Raw genomic sequence first — 22726 nt, 5'->3', positions numbered from 1 at the left:
GGTCCCGGGTTCGAGTCCCATACCAGACGAATGTTTCTTCATCTGCGAGGCTTTTCCTTCGATGAACCCGTATGGATTTCGTTTGTAGCAATTTATACGATCGGGTGAATGTCTCACTTTCCCTTTATTAATTACTCCTCTCCACTTTTACGGGTTTTCGCAGAACTATTACATCAAACTTTCTGTGTTTCTAAGTGAAAAACAACGACTTCTGTGAAGGCGGACGCAGCCTCCGCCCAAACCACGCCGGAGCAGATGATTTAACGCTGTCAAGTGAAAATCATTAAAGAAACAAACAAACACGACGCGCTTTCCGCCGAACCACCAGTGCAAGAAGTGAGACGTAAATCGAGTTACTCTAGGTAAGTGTGCCCGGTCGTTCCCGATGTTGCAGGACGCGCTGGACGCGCATTAAATGTGAGCGCCGGGTCTTAATCGCATAACGATTGATTGGTCGACAGCGCGTTATTTCCTTAGCCCACGGCGCTAGTACTTCGGAATCGCGAACTGAATATCTATCTTCGGTAAACAGAAAATCGGAAAAGTTTAGTTGATTCGAGTACACGAAAATTCGAGGCTTTTCTTTACTTCTCCACCCGCCTCCCACCACCCCGCTCCCCACAAGAAAGAGAGAAAGAAAGAAAGAAGAAAAGAAAGAAAGTTAAATGAAGGGAGCTCAACGTTCGAATTGAAACACACATGTTATGAGAGACGCCGTTGCGGGGGGCCCCGGATTAATTTCGACCACGTTGCGTACATGTACCTAAATCTAAGTAGCGATTCTGCCCTTCGCCCCGTGAGAATACGGTCGTCGCTTGCGAGGAATCGAGCCCACGACATCGTGCTCAGCAGCAGAGCGCCACATAGCCACTGAGACGGCGCGGCGGTTAGAATGCATTGGCTGGCTTAGTTTAAACGGGGTTCGGTAAAACGAGCAAAAAATTTTTTTTCATATTGCTCTGAGGCATAGATAAAAAGCAAAAGAGGCCTTCCACATGACTGAAAACAATTATACATATAGTTAAAAAAGTTGCGCAGTAAACGTCTCCTGAACAAGTGCCACTGTCGACAGAGAGAGAGAGAGTGAGAGAGAGAGAGAGATAGATAGATAGATAGATAGATAGATAGATAGATAGATAGAGAGAGAGAGAGAGAGAGAGATACTACCTTTGATGATAATGCTGCACAATAAACGGATATTGACAAGTATTTACAAGTGAGGCGAGCAGCACAGACGTAACAGCAGCCAAGACGGCGACGAGCGACCTCTTCTTCATTGGTGCCGGCCTAATGCTGCAGTCTTCTGTCTCGCGACGTTATCCCCCGGGCGAAAACACTCGCACCATCCGGCCAGGTCAGAGTGCAGCATCAACGGACGTGTTATACGGCTTCAGCTGAATCACGTGAACTAATATCAGTCTGGACCGCCGCAGATGGCACCATTAGCTTTGCCAGTACAATCTTGTACTTGTACAATCTTGACTTGGCGCAGAACGAAATAAGGACCGCGTGGTAGACCGCTGAAAGACCAACTCTTCGAGTTGGCGACCAGAGGAGAATCCAAGAGAGTAGGCAGCCTCATGACGGCAATCGTAACGAAACTTCTATGACGCCTGCGACATCGTATAAGGCGGTCATGCACGATATGACGCGCAGCGTTTGCCCTTGCGATGGCATCTTGCGCGTACTCCGACGGTTGTGGCGGAGCGGCCGGCAGTAAAGTATTCATGGGTGGTGTCGGTTCACGGCAAAAAAAACACACAAAAAATTAGAACGGTGAACAACCTGCAGTGTCGTGGCGCGACGAATTATAGGCGAATTTAACGAAGGGTAGTGTAGTATCCCAGTCGCGGTGGTCGGCGGAAACGTACAGAGAGAGCATGTCGGTAGTGGTGCGAGTCAGTCGTTCGTCTGAATCTGATAGGCGATGGTGACCTTGTGTGTTGTGAAAGACAAGCGCAAAAGGTCATCGATGTCCCGGGACAAAAAGTAAGGACCGCGATCGGGGAGCATCTGTGCTCACCATATGTCTATGCTTAAACTGAACGCTGCACTGATAACAAGCCGCATTCTTTATCAGCTGCCGCTGATATCACCATCACGGAGCCAATTCGAGCGCTTGGAGGCAGTGCACAGGAAGGGACTTCGCTTGGCAATGGGAGCTCCTCAGGTGGCTTCAAACAAGAAGGTTAGTAATGAAGCGGAGTGTCCTCCACTTCGCCTTTTGGCATCTCAGGCCTTGCTGATCATGCAGCTTTTAAGGCTGGGCGAGTGCCCCGCAGGCGCGGCGTTTCTCCGGCGGCTACGAGCAAGAACTCGCTCCCATTTCCACGCGGCGCTGAACACCTTTCGATCTTTAGGATTGGAGTGGCCTAAACGGAGTCGCCTCGACCCACCATGGTCTTTTTCGGACGTTACGTGCAGCCTCAGTGTACCCCACGTACCGGCGAAACGCACCATTTCAACTGCCGAAGCAAAGTTTCTTGTGCTAGACCACTTGATCACAGCGTTTCAAAGCCACCTACAAGTGTACCCAGCCGGGTCCGTGCGTGCACAGAGAAACAGCTGCGCCACGGCCTTCTGCATACCCTCCCTTGATGTATCGTGGCGTGGCCGCCTGGATCGCGTAGTTTCGTCCACAACAGCAGAAAGTGCCGCCATTACCGCGGCCTTGCGAAAACTACGCACTTATTCCGCACGTAACGTCGTGGTGCTGACGGATTCAAAGTGAGCCTTACAACGATTACACCGTGGTCTACCTCGAGACAAGTTTACAAGGCAATCTCTGGTACTGAACAAAGTTCTAATGAGCAAGGGATTTAACGTAAAATGTCAGTAGATACCATCCTACGTAGGAATTGAAGGAAATGAAAAAGCTGACGCTCTTGCACGCCTGGCACTGACATGTGTCCTGAAAGTAGGAGTGCCAAAGATTTTTCAGAACCCTAAGAATGCAATCCGCATTCACTTTAGGGGCATCCACCAGACTCCGCACCTAGCCTATATATGTGACCCATGGACTTACTCGGGAAGAAGCAACGTAGTTGTACCGCATCCGAACCCACTCCACGTATACACTCCGGCTTGGTTATTCAAGACTGGACGATGCGCTTCCCCGTTATGTGCCTTCTGTGGTGATATCGGCGACATCGAACATTTCATTTGGATATGCCCGCAGTTCGATACAGGAACGAAAGAGATGGTCGACAGCCTGCAAAAGAATGGTTTTTCGCACCGGACCTTTGAAGACTTCGTTTTCCCCGGAGGGCCTGCGGCAATCAGGAAGAGGGCGCAACGACTGCTGATTGCCTTCATGAGAGACACGGGGCTCTTCGACACCTGCATGGTGACGCACACAGTGACACTCATAGGAGGTTCAGGCGGAAGAACTGCCGGCCATGTATGCCAGGCTAACCCCGCCTGCTGCAACACCACCACCAACACTCCGTGATGCAGGATCACATCGTGGAGAAGGAAGTCGGCAATATCGGTAGCACAGCTGACTGAAAGTGAGCGTGTAATAGCGTAACGCGAGGAATACTCTGTCGTGACAGCGACCCATTTGTTCCCTGACGTTGATGCAGGGAAGGAGCCAAACAGATCGAGGCCGACGCGCTCTATTGGGGCATCGATGGGCTGACTGAATGCCGGAGCGAATGTATTTGGTTGAGGAACGTACGGGGAAATGCTTCACGGCGCGAACTGTTTCTGGGTCAAATGTGATTCCACCACCGTTAAAAAGGTGACCGAGCACTGATTTCACGGCGACCAAAGTGGCACAGGACCAGCGGAACACTTGGAGAATGGCCGACAGACGCTGGCAAATGCCGTTGAAAAAGCAATAACGTCACCTAGTTTCATCATAAGCAGGTCCACCATTTGAAGCCTCGAAGGAGCGAATTCATCATGCGCTCAAATATGGCTGGCGAATTGCATTCACAGAAGGGTATAACGTTAAATTGTTATAGTCCGTCAGGTGTTACAAATACGGTTTTCTCACGGTTCATAGGATCTATTGCAACCGGTCAATAGCCACACCGCAGGTCGATGGACGGAAAATAACTCGCTCCATGGAGGCAGTCAAGGACATGATCATACGTGGTAACGGATAGACGCCCTTCTTAATGATCTTGTTCAGGTGTCTGTAATCGGCCGAGAAGCGCTAGGCGCCATCTTTTTTCTTGACGAGCACAACTAGAGATGCCCATAACATTGAATTCCGGAGTTTTACGTACCAGAACCGCAATTCGAATATGACGAACGCTGTCCACCAAGGGATGTTTAACGTGCCCCCAATTCACGGGAAATGGGCATTGTTGCATTTCGCCTCGTGGGAATGCGGCCACCGCGGCCAGGATTTGATCCCGCGACCTCGTGCTTAGCAGCGCAACACCGTAGCCACTAAGCCACCGCGGCGGGTAGAGCTGTCCAGGGGATATACGCGAAGGTTCTATAATGTCCACCTTCTTGTTCACTTCTTTTGTATAATCGCACGTTCAGCAGCAGAAACGCGATACGGACGTCGACGAATAGGGTTTGCGACGCCGGTGACGATTCGATGCGGGAAGAACATCCCGGTACGACGCTATAAACACATGGTGAAGCTTATCAGCGTGAGTAGGTGAAAGGTCCGCGGCTATCATTTTGGCGTATTCCAGTGCGAAACGGCTATCGTTATACTCAGGTGGTAGGCCTCGTTCATCCACTCCACGTCCACTCGTGCGGTGATCGTAATCATAAGCGCGTAAGCCCTTATTTTGGGACCATTCGCGCGTTTTGCAGATGTTCCTATGTAACACGTGTTTTGCGCACCATGTGCTACACATGGCGGCGCCACACTATCTGGCATGGTACCAACACTGACGGTGCTGCTGAGCCGGCAGCTGCCTTAGGCTCTTCCGCAGAATTTGTTCGTTTTTCTTTTGCGTTCTAACCGCAGGAGCGCACATATATAATAAATCCACTCTGTTCGGTATAGAATTACGCGATGAATTACAACAAATAGTATACCTCAATATTCTCATTATACAACGCCTCATAACTATTTTATTAATGCGACAACATTTATTAAACAACAAACCGATTTCTTTGTACCGAGACTATCGCCTGCACTGTAAAATAATTTACACCCTAAAAAGGGAAAAAGGGTGTAAATGTGTCCATAACTCACACCCTTAGGGTGTCCGTTATATAGATAACACCCCAAGGGTGTGAGTTATAGACAAATTTACACCCTTTTTCACGTTTAAGGGTGTAAATTATTTTACAGTGTGGAACAGTGTATTCCCAGCAGAAACTCAGAACGAGTTCGTCAGCATTAGGACACGCAGCAGTGTGACAATAAGAACCGTATATATGAACAAAATCGTGATTACCAAAATCGTTGACCGTTGGGTCAGTTGGTATGTCATGTTGCGTCGTTGAGAGGAATAAGGACGGAAGGAAACGCTGTGGGATAGGACAGACGCTTCCTTGCAACTGAAGTGTAACGAACAGTTTCCGAGGAAGCGGACATGGCGCGCATGCACAATCAAAAGGCAGATACGAGGCTCATACAGATTCGCACACGAAAGTTCCAGGAAGCCTAACGCCTACGAAGGCCGCTTATTTCTTTATCCGTCAGCGCTGCTGACGGGACACTTATAACGCGCGTGGCTGATTGCGCGCATATATCTGGCCAGCCTCGTATATGACTTCTCTCACGAGTCGGCCACTACACTGGCTCACAATCGTTGCATTATTTGTCGAAGAGCGGAGTGCGCACCCGCAATCTTCTTTAATGCGCGCAGGTAGGTGCGTATATACCACCCGCTCCAGCCGTCAAAGACGACGAATGCTCCCCAAGTCGGTCGTTTATACAACGACTCGTTTGGCTAATGTAAACTTTACCGCAGCGAAGCGGAAACTTCGAAACGACTTCAGTGGCGCAAGCCAAAGAGGGCTTTGCGCGTCTCTTCCCACATGCACGTTTCGCGCTTCTCTTTTTACAGCGAAGATGTTTATGCGGATCCTGCGCCGTCGATGTCCGACTTCGCTAAAAGTGGGCCACGTGACCTAGCGGCAGAGGAAAAGAGCTCAGCAGGGTGAAAGGGGTTAGAGTGACCCCTTTCACCCTGTGAGAATGCTTTGTTATACGCGAATCTTATACGGCTGTCACACGGTGCAATTTTGGCGATCGAGCGAGATCGCCATCGAATTTGCCGACGATTGATTCTACCCTGCCGTGAAAGAAACAAACATTACGCTGGCGGTTTGCGGCCGATGGACAGTACCCAGCGGTTGAAACGCTATACTAGGAGAGCGTGGCTGCCGGCACTTCTTGCTGGCGCAAGAAGTCCTGGCGGCAACGTCAATTGGCGAACCAATCCAACCAATCGTCAAAACGATTGCAGCGCCCGCATTTCCAGTGCTTGCCCTTGCGCCCAATATACGGGGATTTGCATTAGTGGTTCCGCACATTCCATCCCAGCTACAGCTATGGGAAGAGCACGAGTATACTGCGTACTCCTGAGGAGGAAGAAGCGGCCCATACCGCGAGCGTCAGCGTGAGTTGACTCGTGAACGGGCTCGTCGTCGAAGGGCCGACCCTTGACCTGCGCGCCAGGGGTGCCGGGTTTAAACGGCAGCGCCGGCGGGCCGCTCCCGAAATGCGCACCCGGGACGCGGAAACACGTCGGCAGCGCTCCACGCACAGCTTCGCTGTTCGACCATCTTCACGGACTGGAAGGGGCTTTTCTTGCTCTGGTCATGTACATACCACGCACAACCTAGAGAGTTTACAAGGGGCCGTGAAAACATCGCCCACTCCCTGCTTACGTCCGATTCTCTCCAGGTTGCGCGAAACTTCCTGCGCGTATGGCATCAGCCCAACCTTTCCCGGTTTCCGCTTTTCCTGTGCGGTTGCGGCGGGTGCTATCTTTTCTTGTCAATATTTGTCCGATAGATTCTCCCGCGAACGGTACCGTAAGAAGCAACGCTCGCGCACATCCACTCCTCTCTAGTAATAATACGGCACCAAGTAAAAAAGGAACACGTCCAGTAATACAACAACGACAACAACAAACACTGCGTAGGATATATATATATATATATATATATATATATATATATATATATATATATATATATATAGAGAGAGAGAGAGAGAGAGAGAGACTTACTGACGGCTTTTTAATTCATTATTGACCCGCGGAGCGAGCCGGTAGCCATGGCGGTAAATTCCGAAGGCGCGTGGCGGGGAGGAGTTGCGAATGGCGCAAGCGAGGAGCTGTTATGATGGGGGGTTCAATCCCATCGCTCGTAATCCGTTGTCAAGATTGGAGACGGGCATGAATTAGAAGGTAGCTGGCCCATGCCGTCGTCCAACTTATCCACGCTGAGGACGTTGATGAAGGGAAGGACTGCTTCTCATCGAGAACGAGGAATAAGGGTTTATTTACAGTATTTATACCAGTCTAACATGACTGTTTGAGAAAGTACATCAGTCTAACATGACTGCTTGAGAGAGAGAGTGACCTGAGCAGCCGCACAACAGCGGTTTTTAAACACTCGGTCCTCTCCCGATACAAGGTGACGCGAACGTTCGTTCAGTCATTTTAAACAGGCCGCCTCTCTCCGGGACGGGTTACACATACACACGCACACACGCATACACACCGGTGCGATGGCCCGGAGCCGACGTCAGAGGGGCTTCGTAGAACTCGGAGCCGCACCGGGTAGCGCGTTGTCTTGCGTCTTGGTCGGTGCGTGGGAAGGAGCCTGCGTCGGCGTTTCCGCGTCAACTCCCCTATCCGTAGCAGATCAGGTCGGCGTTGCGCTGTTTCGTCGAACAGCACAAAGCCTGCTTCGTCGAACTCCTTCAGTCACAACGGCGATGAGGCTAGAGCGTAACGGTGACGGTTTCAGCACAAAGCCTGCTTCGTGGAACGCATCCTAGCTGAAGCGACGGAGAGTGGAGGATGCGCGTATTGTTCATGACACAAAGTCGACTTAGTCACGCCGTGGCTAGAGGTTGGCGGTGACGCTCCCGGAATGTTGCCTCCACAGTCGCAACTGGGTGGCAAAACTTGCACTGCAGCTGGCCGTTCTTAACAGAGCGCCGCAACGACGTTTGAAAGGAGGACGGCTCTCTTCAAAAGCCCTCTCCTTCACCGACAGCTGAAAAGCCAAGACCAACAGGGCGAATAATTGACTGCTTTGTACGCTAGTGCAACGTACAAGTTTAATATGTGTGCCAATTAAGTGCAGCATGGTTTCGGACGGAAAAGAAAAGCAGACTATTCACGTCCCCGAAACCTGACGTGGTGGTCTCACGGTAACATGTAGACAACCCTGACGCATGCACACACGCACCCGCACAATGACAGTGCAGCCGAAAGCTTAGTACACCAGCACTCGATGGAACAAAAGGGCAAAGCGAGTACACCAGCTTTCTCCACCTGACACCTTGGTTTCATTACCACTACTTACTTACTTACTTACTTGCTCACTTTCTACTACTACTACTACTACTATTATTATTATTATTACTACTACTACTACTACTACTACTACTACTACTACTACTCGTTGTGTTCTCGAACCACTAAGGTTTTCTGTCCACACGCGAATTTCTGTCAGTACTCCTTAAAAACGACGAATTGTGTTCTACGTACCGACCCAAACGTCTGTGGACAGACTATAGGGCGTGGCATCCGAGTAGCTTTAAGACCTAATTGCTCTGGATCATTGAAAACCAGCGCCTCACTAGGACTGCCCTGGTTGTCGCTTTCTTGCCGTAAGGTCGGATCCTGTGTGCCGCAATAAGTGACTCATATAGGCTGCCATTAAAATATGTTACACAAACTGGATGAAATAATATGTTGGCTGAATATTTACACTCACAAAGTGAGACTAAGGTAACTTTCGGACAATTCACATGAGTGTGCTCCATTTCACTGGGCAGATTTGGACCCTTTGAATCTTTCGGTTTTCTAATCCTGGAAGAAAAAGAAAACGGGAAAATTGTTCTTCCCACAAAATTCCGTTTCTTTTTCCAAGCCCTGGCATATCTAGGTAACCAGTGGCACAGCGAGGGAGTCGTTGTTGCGTTGTGCCCGAAGTTCGTTCAGTCGCCCAATACGAAGAGCCCAAACCATGGACGCCTGCAGAAACGGGCTGACCGCCGCAAAGCACATGCCAAGACGACACGAGGCACATAGCGCCGAGACGACCACGCAGAACGCAGTCCATCGATCTCGTAATTTCGTCACCCGTCAGTGTCGACAGTATGCTGTACCGTTCAACTGCGATATAAACATTTTCAACTACAAATTGTTGACGGCAAATAATGCGCTCAAATTTTGCCAGCTTGCTGTGGGGCGCATATGGTTTAACACGCAATGCATATGTATAGCTACAAAATTTGGTGTCATGACCCCTTTAATGATATCAAGACCCAAACAATGAAACGTTCTTCGACCGCTTCCTAACCTTACGTGAGGCCTCCTTACAGCGAAAGACCGATAGAGGACGCAAGCGTAATCTGAAAGCTCCCTTCGCCCGTCCTCACGTAAGGAACGGTTGCCGCATGCCTGGGTTCTAGAGGATCTCTTAAAAGCTTTATGCGAAGTTCTGTATTTAATAAAAAGATGGTGAATGATCGCATAATGTTTAAATTGAAGTGCTAATATAGAGACGCGTGCACGCTTTCTTCTAGTTTTGTTTACTAAACGTAAAAGAGTACCACATTATAACGCTAAACTTTATGTGCTTCAGCAACGCTGGCACGCCGGCGTCGTGCAACGCCTAGCAACGCCTAGGAACGCCACTCATGCTGAACGTGCGGCTGAAACGAACATGCTTGGCAAGCGGTACCATGCTCGCGCTTCTCCGCAGGCGGGTAACAGCGCGCATGCCCAAGCAAACGTCACGTGGCTAAGCAGTGAGGTGAAGCGCTCGTTCAGGGCTAGGAGCGGCGTAAGGATGCATGAAGGTAGCTTTGGAGTTACCTTACGCTGAGGATGCACCAAGAAAACCTTCGCTGAGGGCCCCTCAGTAAGGAAGCTTACAGAGTGACATTAGGTGACCTCACCGCAATGAAGGCTTCCTTACTGAGGTAAGCAAGATTTCATTGTTTGGCCCCAAGTCTTATGTTGTCCGTGAGAGGGTGATATACGATAATCATGAGCATATCAAAAGGTTTGTTCGATTCAGAAAAACGTGCACGGCACCACAAACGAAAAGTTGCAGGGGGTGTCAGTTATGGTGTGCCGGGCTGCTCCCACTCGCAGCAAGGTTCAAGGGTGCACTGCACCGAGGCGGCACCTTGCCTTGCGCCCCGTTCAATCATGCACGGGGGTGCAGGGTGCACCGCTGCACCTCGGGGGAATCGAAGGCCTAGGTGCAGAAGTTGCAGATAAATTTGGCTGAATCGAATAGGCCTAAAGGCGCACGCTTGGATCAGCTCTCGCAGGTACCGAATCTCTGTTTCGTAGCTGGACTCAGCAATAACAGCTCGTTTCTTTGTATAGTTTTTTCCGTATTTATTCCGTACTTTGGTTCGTGTTGCTTTTCTCAGCACAGAACAAACATGCATAATTGCTAGCCCAGTAGAAACGACAGGGCCAAGAGGAACGCACCATGCGCCACTCAGCTCAAGCGGCTCGACAGCGGAGCCATCAGCGTTCCCGATGAGTCATGCGCCACTCAGCTCAAGCGGCTCGACAGCGGAGCCATCAGCGTTCCCGATGAGTCATGCGCCACTCAGCTCAAACGGCTCGACAGCGGAGCCATCAGCGTTCCCGATGAGTGTATGCATCCTCACCATGGTGTTGTACGCACGGCCCCGAGCGGAACAGGTGGTGAGCGTTCAGGTGTCTAGTCCGTTATGATTGCGCGCTAACAGACGCCGATTGAATTTCGCCGGTCTTGTCTCGTCACACTTGTACGCATCTTAATTACCCTACTCAGGTTCATCATCATCATGATCATCATCCTGGCTACGCCCACTGCAGGGCAAAGGCCTCTCCCATACTTCTCCAACTCCCCCGGTCATGTGCTAATTGTGGCCATGTTGTTCCTGCAAACTTCTTAATCTCATCCGCCCACCTAACTTTCTGCCGCCCCCTGCTATGCTTCCCTTCTCTTGGAATTCAGTCCGTAACCCTCAATGACCATCGGTTATCTTCCCTCCTCATTACATGTCCTGCCCATGCACATTTCTTTTTCTTGATTTCAACTAAGATGTCATTAACTTGCGTTTGTTCCCTCACCCAATCTGCTCTTTTTTTATCCCTTAACGTTACACCCATCATTCTTCTTTCCATAGCTCGTTGCGTCGTTCTCAATTTAAGTAGAACCCTTTTCGTAAGCCTCCAGGTTTCTTCCGCGTAGGTGAGTACTGGTTACTTAGGTTACTCTATCCTAAATACTTTTCCAGGTATTTTGGCATCTTGGAAATGCTTCGAGAGAGGACTATTCTTGCTGTGCTTTAAATAAGTTTTATAGGATTTCGCACTCGTTATTTCAAATACATGAAAAAAAAATCCAATCTTTTTAGCAAGAAAGTACAAGACCAACCCACCTGGCCGCTACGGACACAATTCTTTTTAATTGTGAATTCATGTGAATTTCTAATTCTTTTGAAAGGATTTGAAGTTGCGTGTATATGCACAAACTTGGTACACCAAGTGGCTAGTCCCCCCGCAGCGAGTAGGCGCACGAAAGAATTACGCTACCCGTGGTCCCCCATTTCCTAGTTTTTTTCTTTCCCAGGTTGTCGTCTCCCCACACGTGCGCACATCCATGTTGTCCGCTAGATAGCGCAGGCGAAAAATGTGCAGCTACAGATGTCCCTGCCTCGTGGTGGGCACGAGATCTTGTATACCGAGCATGCTTTCCACGCAGCTCGCGGCAACAATGACCGGTTCTTCCCTCGAGGATTATGAGTGAAACTTCGCTGACAAGCGCCGATGCGGAAGCGATCACAGGCACGTCGCCTGAGCAGATTGCTGCAAATTCGCCGCCGAAGCTATACTGCGCGGTGGGACCCTGTACCGACTGCGTGTTGCACAGACATATATACCCGGTCCTAAAAGGAACTTTCGCCCATCGTGTCGGGATGGCAGCAATAATGTGCAGTGTCTCTCAGCGGCTGCAGAATGTGGAAAAGAGTGTCGCAGTAAGAAGAGGAGAAAACAGATTTATTTTGAATTTGCGCAAATATACATAGTGGTGAGGGTATCGGCATAACTCGATGAATTGTGCGCTGCTGACGTTGAACCTGGTCAAAGCTGTCGAGGGGGATGGTCATTAAGCCATCACCGCCAAATTTTCTTTTTACAGCTATAATTTCTCATCGCCGTATCGGGCTATAGCTAGGGTAGTGATTATCTTAGATGATAGAACTACGAGGCTGCAGACTTTGCAGAAGCCTAGGAGTCATCAACAGTTACAGGCGTCGCTGAAGTAAGCGTCTGAAAATTCCAGGTGACTAAGGTTTGGACCCTTCACTAACAGCGTTTACTGGTTGTAGTGAAAAGAGCGAGGCAGCTAATCAACAAATCAGGAAGCTTTAATTCAAGGCACGAGCTACCTGCGGGAAGTAATATAGTTTTTGCTGCTCATGCATTGTATAGGCTTACCTGTGCGAAAATGGGTCAAAAGGAGTCGCAGTTGCACTGAAGTACCCTGCGCTTTGCCAACTCTTCCTGCTACGTAATGTCGCCGTCCTGTCGAGCGCATCTACGGAGCCGCCTTTTCAGCATAGAGAGTCGTGTTTTTAAGAACAGAGGCAATATCTCCGACGAAAACTTGCAAAAGCCACTCATCTTGAACGCCTTTTAGCAATACACCTATATTTGTACTTTTTGTTGTACAAGAAAGAACATGTATCTAGAAAGTATGTTCAAAGTAACGAAATACCTTTTTTATCAATACTTAGTAGTTTACTCCATATACTTTCTCGTGCAATATTCGGTAACTCAGCTTATAAATACATATTGTTAAGAACGGCCCGCTGAGGTGCAAGTTTTGCCAGCCAGTTGCGACAGCGGCGTCAACTTTTCTTGGAAAGCCACCGTTACGCTCTAGCCTCGGCGCCGTTGTGATTAAACGCGATCGGCGGACCAACTATTGTTACTGAACCCGCCACCGCCGATCTGATCTGCTATGAGCGGGGGAGTTGCCGAGGGAACGTCTCCGGAGGCCCCTTCCCACGCGCCGTTCAAGACGCAAGACAATAGACAACCGGCGGCCGCGCTGCGGGGGCCAGCTGGGGGAATCGGATGTGCCGTTCCTGACGTCAGCTCCGAGTTCTGCGAAGGCCGTCTGACGTCGGTTGGGGACCATGAACTTCGCTCAAAGAGGTGTGTGTAAGCTCTCGTCTACGGTGCCTGGTCTAACGTTTCCCTCACCTTGGGATCGAGGGAGGGCCGTGTTTATAAACCGCTGTTGTGCGGCTGCTCAGTGTACTTCCTCTCGCAGTCATGCTAGACTGATCAACTGCAACGTCCTTATGTAGATACTGTAAATAAACCCAAATGTATTGTCTGCCTACCTTAAGTTATGCTGCTATCATTTGGAAACCATTCACTAAGACTAACATAAACAAAGTAGAGAGGGTTCAAAGAAGGGCTGCTCCATACATATATAATAATTACCGACGTACATCGATAACACATCTTTTAATCAAAGCTGGTCTGCCGACAATAAATGAGCGAAATCGTTCTGCAAGACTTAAGTTCATGTACCAATGAATTAAAGGACACTACAGAACGGAACTCACCCATTTAGTTCATTTTTCGTCTGGGTATGCGACCCGACAACGACATCAGCTAACTTTAACTCCTTTTCGCATCCGTAATAACTGTTTTAAATACTTATTTCTTTCACGAACTATTACCGATTGGAATAACCTCACTAACAATGAAGTGTTGCAACCGTCACTGACGTTATTCGCTCAACATATTACCTAGTCTGTGTTACTGCATTTCATCACTTTACTGTTCTATTGTGTATTTTATTTTTTACTGTTTGATATCTTGTTCAAATGTATTCCTGATGCTGGCTGCAGAGCTTCAACCTGCACCCTTACTTCTTTTGGTTACATTTTGCCATTTTTGTTAAACTGCTTAATTTTTTTGCCCACCCTGCTATAATCCCGATACCGGGATTGCAATATCAATAAATAAATAAATAATAAATAAATAAACCCAGATTCCTCGTTCTCGATGAGAAGCAGTACTTCCCTTCAACAACGTCCTCAGCGTGGATAAGTTGGACGCCGGCATGGGCCAGCTACCATCTAATTCATGCCCGACTCCAATCTTGACAACTGGATACGAACGGTGGGATTCAACCCCCCCCCCCCCCCCCCCCCCCACTCAATCCTAACAATATTTGAAGTATCTTCTGTAAGTCTGCCTCTTGCCGCCCCGGAGGTACGACGCCAGCAGCGCCACCGGCGGCAGCGCTGCTCATTGCGACAGCTTCGCGAGGCAGGTCTGCTGCAGGGCACGCTGCGTCGTATGCTTTCACGTCGCCGCCCGAGGAGGAGCTCCAGCGAAACGCTAAGCCTTGCTAACGCTTTTCAATGCTTCGCCCTTTTGGTCGAAACAGTTCTGGAGTTCTACAGCGGAAAACAAATAATATCTTGAAAAAGAAAAAAAAGAAGACCGAGCCTGCCAGGATTCGAACCTGGAATCTTCTGATCCGTAGTCAGACGCGTTATCCGTTGCGCCACAGGCCCGCCGCGGGGTCGGCGCCGAGCCAGCCGTCCTTGAACGCAGCGCGCCTTTGCACAACGGAGGTTGCTTTCACTATTGCTTTTCGCTAGTGACAATTCTTGTGCGACACACCGGTAAGTTAAAGCTTGGCTACTGTTGAAATTGGTTTGTGGGACCAGATACGTATCCTTCTGTGTTGGTGCCAAGCAATGTAGAGAGAAAAATGCTGCAGCTTGCGGCAGCGATGATTGTTGCCTGTTGTGTTGGTCGCTGTAATTGTTGTAAGAAAAGAATCGCGCCTTAGCCCCTTTCCAGCCTGATGTCGCGATTTCGCGAAATATCGGATCTATGCTTCTCGGTCCGAAATGGGACCTTAAGCACAGAAAACCTACTTTTGGGATGATCTGTAGTCATCCGGCAAAAACATGTCGGCGTGTTATCCCCTCTGACAAAGAAAACAATGCTTTGAATGCGGATTTTTCAGTGGGGCTAAACACTCTGAGAAACTCACGTGGCTGCATCCATTCTGGTGCAGAAATTGTCGTTGTCATCTCTGCCATACTTTGTACGCTCCTATAAGATGCGAGATGGTTAACCTGCCAATTTCAAGTTCGTACAGCGCGTAAATTGTACTAGAAGCTCTTAGCCATAAGCTTTTCTCTTTGTCACTACTTTACAAACTTAACAAGTTGTTTGCTTGTAGAAAGTGTAGCAATTTCGTTTTCCATCTTCTGTTTCTAATTTGCCCTTTTTTTTTCACAGTATATATATATATATATATACGTTTAAATGCTGTTCAAATTCACCGAAAGTATATCGTGTATCTCGGCAAGCGCTGAAACCTTTTTCCTTTGTCTTAATTTCTTTTTCACACAATTTTTAAGTGCTGTTCAAATCTGCCGAAAATATATCATGTACCTAGGCGCTTTCAAGGCCCCATGCGTGCGAGAGATTCGGGAACCGCGATGTTAGGACCATTGAGAATTGACACTATATCGTGCAACTTATAAAAATCTACATCGTGCAACAAACCCGCCGATGGCGGATCAATCAACGGATCTCTTAGGCATGTAGGGCCCCTTGGCTGTACTTTTCGGCGATAAGGTAGCCTCGCCGCCTGCGGGATTATCTGACTGAGCTATGTCGAATGCTTGGTTGCGATAGTCGGAAGTTCGAATCTTTCTATGATTTCTTTTAAATCTGACGATGGTGTGGCTGAATTTTACCACCTCCTGTGCACTACATCTGCAGGCTGCAGGACACCAGAAAAAGATGCCGTGAGCGAGTGGGGCTATACTAGTCCAGGTACAACCAAATTATAGGGAGGCCCACCAAACTTCAACAAAGACACTCCCTTACCAGAACCGGAATCGGCCTTCCTGGTGCAGTATTCGGCCACTCCCTCCCTTATGATTCCTACAATAAACCCATGGCCCTCAGTCCCCAGCAGCTGCGGAGCACCTGACCAAGGCGGCGGTCAGATACGTAACGAAGCAGAAGGTGCTAAGGATCTCTGGACCCGGACACGCCGCGAATGGAAACGGACCCTGGCAACCTTTAACAGCCGACCTCTGTCGAGTGAGGCTAGCTTAGCAGGACTCTTTGAGGAGGAGCGTAAACGTTATTTTCAAATCAATAAGATTTGAGTCCGGCGTCTCTTTAGTGGGTCTGGACACCCGCCACGGACGCGGTTCCGAGACCTTGTCTTGAAGCGGCTTCCTCGGCTCGCTGGACGGCCCAGTGTTGTGCTGTCAGGTTCGAGCTGAGCAGTGCGGTCTTCCAGCGCGAGCGGAGGCTGACGGTGGAAGAGACGGAGGGGTCGTCACTGCCCGACTCGTTTGTTAAGTGCTGACATTTACATAACATGTGATTAAGTGTGGCAACCTCGCCACACGGCTATCAGATATTGTTTGGGATATCATTGGCCTTAGCGAGGTTAGAAGAACTGGTGACCTTTATACAGTGCTGACTAACGGCCATGTTTTCATCTATAGAGGTCTTCCAGATAAGAAGCAATACGGGGAAGGATTCCTAATCCACAAGGACATAGCAGACAACATTGACAAACTCTACAGCATTAATGAGAGGCTAGCAGTAGTCGTAATCAAACTTAATAAGAGGTATGGATTAGAGGTAGTACAAGTCTACGCTCCAACATCCAGTCACGATGATGATGAAATAGATCAGTTTTATGAAGATGTTGAATTAGCAATGAGAAAGTGCAAACACAGTATACTGTAGTGATGGGCGACTTCAATGCAAAAGTGGGGGGAAAGCAGGCTGGGAAACAAGCAATTTGCAACTACGGCGTCGATTCCATGAACGCTAGAGGAGAGATGCTTGTAGAATTCGCAGAAAGGAATAAGCTGAAAATAATAAAGGAAGCATAGCAACAGAAAGTGGACCTGGAAAAGCCCTAATGGCGAAACAAGAAATGAAATTGATTTCATACTTTCTGCCAATCCCAGCATAGTGCAGGATGTAGAAGTGATAAGTAGGGTAAAGTGCAGTGATCATAGGTTAGTGAGGGCTAGGATTCACCTCACTTTGAATAGAGAAAGAGTAAAATTGGACAAGAAACCGATCAACCTAGAGGCAGTAAGGGTACAAGCAGAAAAATTCAGGCTGGTACTTGCAAACAAATAAACAGCCTTAGAACAGGGAGATGAAGATGACATAGAGGTAATGAATGAAGCCGTAACTAGGCTGGTTTCAGAGGCAGCAATTAAAGTGTGAGGCAAGGCACCAAGGAAACTAGTAGGCGAGCTCTCCCATGTAACAAAGGACTTAATAAGGAAACGACAAATAATGAAAGTGTCGAAATCAAGAGATATGATAGAATTCGCGGAACCGTCAAAACTGATCAACAAGGCGAAAATAAGTGATATTCGAAACTATAACGTGAGAAAGACTGAAGCCGTAAAAAAAACACATCAATGAGAAGGAAACTTGGCATAGGACAAACCAACATGTATGGACTGAAGGATAAGCAGTGTAATATCATCAGCAATCTCGGAGGTATAGTAAAAGCAGGGGAAGAATTCTATACTGACCTGTACAGCACCCAGAAGAGTCAGGATAACTCCCTTCGAAACAGTAATGAACAAGATGCAGAAGCGCCTCCTATACCTAGCGATGAGGTGAGAAGGGCCTTGCAAGACATGAAACGAGGAAGAGCGGCATGACAAGATGGAATAACAGTCGATTTATTTAAATATGGAGGAAACATAATGCTTGGAAAACTGGCAGTTCTTTATACGAGGTATCTATCGACTGCAAGGGTCCCATAAAACTGGACGAATGCAAGTATTATACTAATCCACAAAAAGGGAGACGTTAAAGAATTGAAAAATTGTAGGCCCATTAGCTTACTCCCAGTATTATATAAAATATTCACCAAGATAAATTCCAATAGAATAAGGGCAACACTAGACTTTAATCAACGAAGCGAACAGGCAGGTTTCAGGAAGGGATACTCTACAATGGATCACATTGATGTCATCAATCACGAAATCGACAAATCCGCAGAGTACAATAAGCCTTTCTATATGGCTTTCATAGATTACGGAAAGGCATTTGATTTGGCAGTCATAGAGGGATTACGTAATCAAGACTTTGTAAAGACACGCGACATAAATTTATTTATTGAGCTTAAAAAGTACAGAAACCAGCTAAATGGTGAACTAAGGTGTGCAAAGTTCAGATATTCTGAGAATTTATTTTGTAAAATAAGGAATGATCCCAGGAGAATTTGGAACAAGGTTAGAAATCTTTCCGGTCGAATAAAACAAAACCACGTCCCTAGCATTAGCTAAGTGGACTTCATCTGAGTTCACAAGCGCACACCTTCATACCCTGGACGCTAATTTACAGCTCCGTATTCCGCCTGAGCTTCCACGACGTGACTGCACCCTTCTAGTGCGTCTATGGCTTGGAGTAGCATTTTCATATGCCTACTCTTTTCTTATCGGAATGGCCAACAGCCCACTTTGTGGCTTCTGCGGGTGCAATGAAACAATCGAGCACCTTCTTTGTCAGTGCTCTCGTTTCAACCCGCAAAGAGCAGTCCTCTCAGCCACCCAGACAAACTGGACAAGCGCCCAATGACAGAAAACAAGATCCTTGGAAACTGGCCTACGTGAACATCAGCGCGATCCGCTATGAAGGCGCTGCTGCGGTACTTGAAAGACACGGGGCTTTTTGACAGATTGTGACTATACACTGTGTGACGTAGGATTGTACGGTGACACTGCGTAAGACTAGGAACGTCCTTGCGGGCTGCGTGACAGTGCCCACAGAAACAGTTCGTGTGTACGTGCGTGTGTAGGTTCTTCTTTCCTTTTTTTAAATGTCCTTCTCTCTCTCACCTATCGCATCCCCTTGCACCTCCCTCAGTACAGGGTAGCCAACTGGAGATAATCTCTGGTTAACCTCCCTGTCTTTCTTTTGCCTTTCTCTCTCTCTCTTTAGCGGCCTTGGCTACAGAGAGGTTGCAACTGAAATGAACGATTACTTCGTTACTAGTTGTCGTTACGATGAGATATGTGATGACGATGATCCACGATTTTCGATAAATGACCGTGGTTTACCTAACTCTATAGTTTTGCATTCTATTTCATGCCGTGAGACTGAAGAGTCAATAACCAAGATTAAAAACAACTGTGCGGCAGGACATGATGACATCAAACCTATGCCAATAAAATACGTTGCTGATGTGATATCACCCGCGCTCTCATACTTATTAACTTAACTTTCTCTACTAGCGTTTTTCCTGATCAACTGAAAATAGCTCGTGTGTGTCCGGTCTTCAAAGGTGGTAATGACAAAGAAATTGCAAATTATCGACCAATATCGGTACTTCCAATACTGTCAAAAGTGTTTGAAAATGCTATTAATATCATATTACAATTTTTTTAGTAAGTATGATATCATAAGTGAGGCCCAGTTTGGCTTTCAAAAAGACAAATCCACCGAGCTTGCATTACTCGATATTGAAAGTGAGATACTAATTTCGAGGGAAAGCTTTACACGTTGGGTCGGTTTGTAGATTTCCGTGAAGCATTCGATACCGTGTGTCATAGCGTTCTTCTACAAAAACTTAATAATTACTACAACATTACTGAACAGACCGTTACCAATATGTAGTTATTAATCAGGAGACATCCTCGCATGCTAAGGTCAACAAAGGTGTCCCACAAGGACCTATACTCGGTCCACTGTTATTTATAATTTACGTAAATGACCTGTGTCGCATTCCGTATTCTCTTAAAATAATTATGTGTGCCGATGACACTAACATTTTTTTTGTGCTTCATTTTCTAACCTTGAAGGAAGTGTAAATACATACCTAATTAAGCTGTCTTGTTGGCTTAAAATCAAGAAGTTACGGCTAAACGCGAGTAAAACTAAATACATATTGTTTGCACCTATCAATAAGCCACGGAATATAAGCTTACATGTTTCCTTTGAGGGCCGACGCTTCAGCAGGTTAAGGTTCAAACATTTCTGGGCGTATGGTTCCAGGAAGACCTGTCTTGGAATGAACATGTAAATAAATTAGCATTAGAATTAATTAAAAGTGTTGGATGTATGTACAGATTAAGTCGATTATTACCACTTTAGCTCAATAAAGCGCTATATTATACACTATTCTATTCCAGGCTCAGTTACTGCGTGTTGATCTGAGGCACAACGACAGCACAGAATTATACCATATTACTCATGTTACAAAAAAAGGTACTACGAATATTTGAGGGATATTATGGTCACCCGCAAGGTCTCAGCATGCGTCCGCTATTTTCAAAACATTTCATATTGCAAGCGAACCAAATCTATTATCTCAAACTTTTTTTGCATATCCAAAATAGTAAGCTATACCCCACGTACAGTTCTTTTAGATGTGTTCAATACTGCCTCCGTACAGAAAGTATAACACCAAAAATTAGAAATACCTATGGTCGGCAGCATATTCTGCACCAAATACCCAGTCTGCTTAATAAACTTGACAACATTTTAGACCTAAATAAACAAATTTCCGAAAATAGGTTTAAACAAATTCTTCTAGAAAACTGCATTGGATATGTTTAACTACTGTTTAAGTGTTGATTACAACTTCCATGTGTATTGACTTTTTATCTTGCTCAATGTCCACTGTGTGTTTTATTTCTGAGCGCACATTGTCTTTTTTTTTTTTTGTTGCTGCTTGTCAGAATGTATGTATGTCGATCTGCTTGCTTTCTTTACTCTGTGACATTTCTGTTATTTTGTTTTTATATATCTATAGAGACAATTTAGATTGTTAAATGATTATCTTATGTTAATTATTGTATATTGTTGCTATTTCTCTACTTGAATTATGACTGCGTGCTGAACTGTATCTCGGAGCAAAAGCTTCTGTCAGGCTGTATACCCTTTTGCTTTTGCTTCGATTTCTGTTGATGTACAGAAAGAAAGAAATCAATAAAGAAAGAAATAAAGAAAGGAGTACAGAACGCTTACGTAAATACCTTGGAAAATATCTACAGAGGTTCTACAGCTACATTAATTCTACACAAGAAAAGCAGGAAGATACCTATAAAGAAAGGGGTCAGACAAGGAGACACAACCTCTCCAATGCCATTCACTGCGTGCTTGGAAGAAGTATTCAAGCTATTAAACTGGGAAAGCTTAATATTAAGGATCGACGGAGAATATCTCAGCAACCTTCGGTTTGTCGATGACATTGATCTATTCAGCAACACTACAGACGAGTTACAACAAATCATTGAGGGCCTTAACAGAGAGAGTGTAAGAGTGGGGTTGAAGATTAATATGCAGGAGACAAAGATAATGATGAATAGCCGGGCAAGGGAACAAGAGTTCAGGATCGCCAGTCAGCCTTTAGAGTCTGTGAAGGAGTACATTTACCTAGGTCAACTAATCACAGGGAACCCTGATCATGAGAAGGAAATTCATAGCAGAATAAAAAAATGGGTTGGAACCCGCCGTGGTTGCTCAGTGGCTATGGTGTTGGGCTGCTGTAAAACCTCATAACTATATAAAAAATATGGGCTGGATCGCATACGGCAGACATTGTCAGCTCCTGACTGTAAGCTTGCCCTTATCATTGAAAAGGAAGGTGTACAATCAGTGCATTTTACCGGTGCTGACATATGGGGCAGAGACTTGCAGACTGACAAAGAAGCTTGAGAACAAGTTAAGGAGCGCCCAAAGAGTGATGGAACGAATAACGCTAGGCATAAAGTTAAGAGACAGAAAGAGAGCAGTTTGGATGAGAGAGCAAACGGGTATAGCCGATATTCTAATTGACAGTAAGAGAAAAAAATGGCGCTGGGCAGGTCATGTAATGCGCAGGTTAGATAACCGTTGGACGATTATGGTTACAGAATGGGTACCGAGAGAAGGGAAGCGCAGTAGAGGACGGCAGAAGACTAGGTGGGGCGATGAAACTCGGAAATTCGCTGGTGCTAGTTGGAATCGGTTGGCACAGGACAGGTGTAATCGGAGATCGCAGGGAGAAGCGTTCGTCCTGCAGTGGACATAAAATAGGCTGATGATGATGATGAAGAAACCGACATAGAAGTACTTGCGAGAGCAACTGAAGTAATTTTCTTGAGTCAAGGAAATTCAGGTTACAAGAGGTTAGGAAACGGAATCAAGTCTTCGATGAGACAATATTCCAGGCAACATATCTGATCTTAAACAGACACTACACTCGCACTTGCCTCCTTAAAATGTGTTGCATTCCGCACGCGCAAATTGATTGCAGAAATCAAGCAGCTGCTTTCCACCCATGTCCGGGAAATACGAGGCGCGAAGGGATATGTGCGCACAATTTAATTAGATCAGTGATGATGATGATAACCTAAAGGCAACGGTATCGAGGTAACTGATTAAGAGACCTGTGGCTTTGGGAAGAGTATGTATTGGAGGGATTAGCTCAAATGTTATACTAATATTAATAATAAATAAATAAAAGCAAAACAATATTGGCGATTTCGGCCCGAACGGCGAAGCACTGA

At 46.9% G+C, this 22726-nt stretch overlaps 1 protein-coding gene and 1 non-coding gene across 3 annotated transcripts in view; both read right to left on the bottom strand.

The window, feature by feature from the left end:
- LOC126533004 (potassium channel subfamily K member 1-like) overlaps positions 1 to 22726 on the bottom strand; it is a 358646-nt gene that overhangs the window by 127067 nt on the left and 208853 nt on the right. Inside the window, exon 1 of one of the 2 annotated variants that reach the window (XM_055071684.2) lies at positions 20162 to 21581. The exons of the other annotated variant lie outside the window; for it this stretch is intronic. Coding sequence (XP_054927659.1) covers positions 20162 to 20252 — 91 coding nt within the window. The 5' untranslated portion in view covers positions 20253 to 21581. Of the gene's footprint in view, positions 1 to 20161; positions 21582 to 22726 lie in introns of those variants that run through there. 2 annotated transcript variants of the gene reach the window in all.
- Positions 14656 to 14728, bottom strand: TRNAR-ACG (transfer RNA arginine (anticodon ACG)). Its single transcript has one exon. It is a non-coding gene; the product is annotated as a tRNA-Arg (tRNA).

This window comes from Dermacentor andersoni, chromosome 7, assembly GCF_023375885.2.
Source record: "Dermacentor andersoni chromosome 7, qqDerAnde1_hic_scaffold, whole genome shotgun sequence".
Lineage (NCBI taxonomy): Eukaryota > Metazoa > Arthropoda > Arachnida > Ixodida > Ixodidae > Dermacentor > Dermacentor andersoni.
The sequence above is the reverse complement of the archived record's forward strand: the minus strand, read 5'-3'. Positions and strand labels throughout refer to the sequence as shown.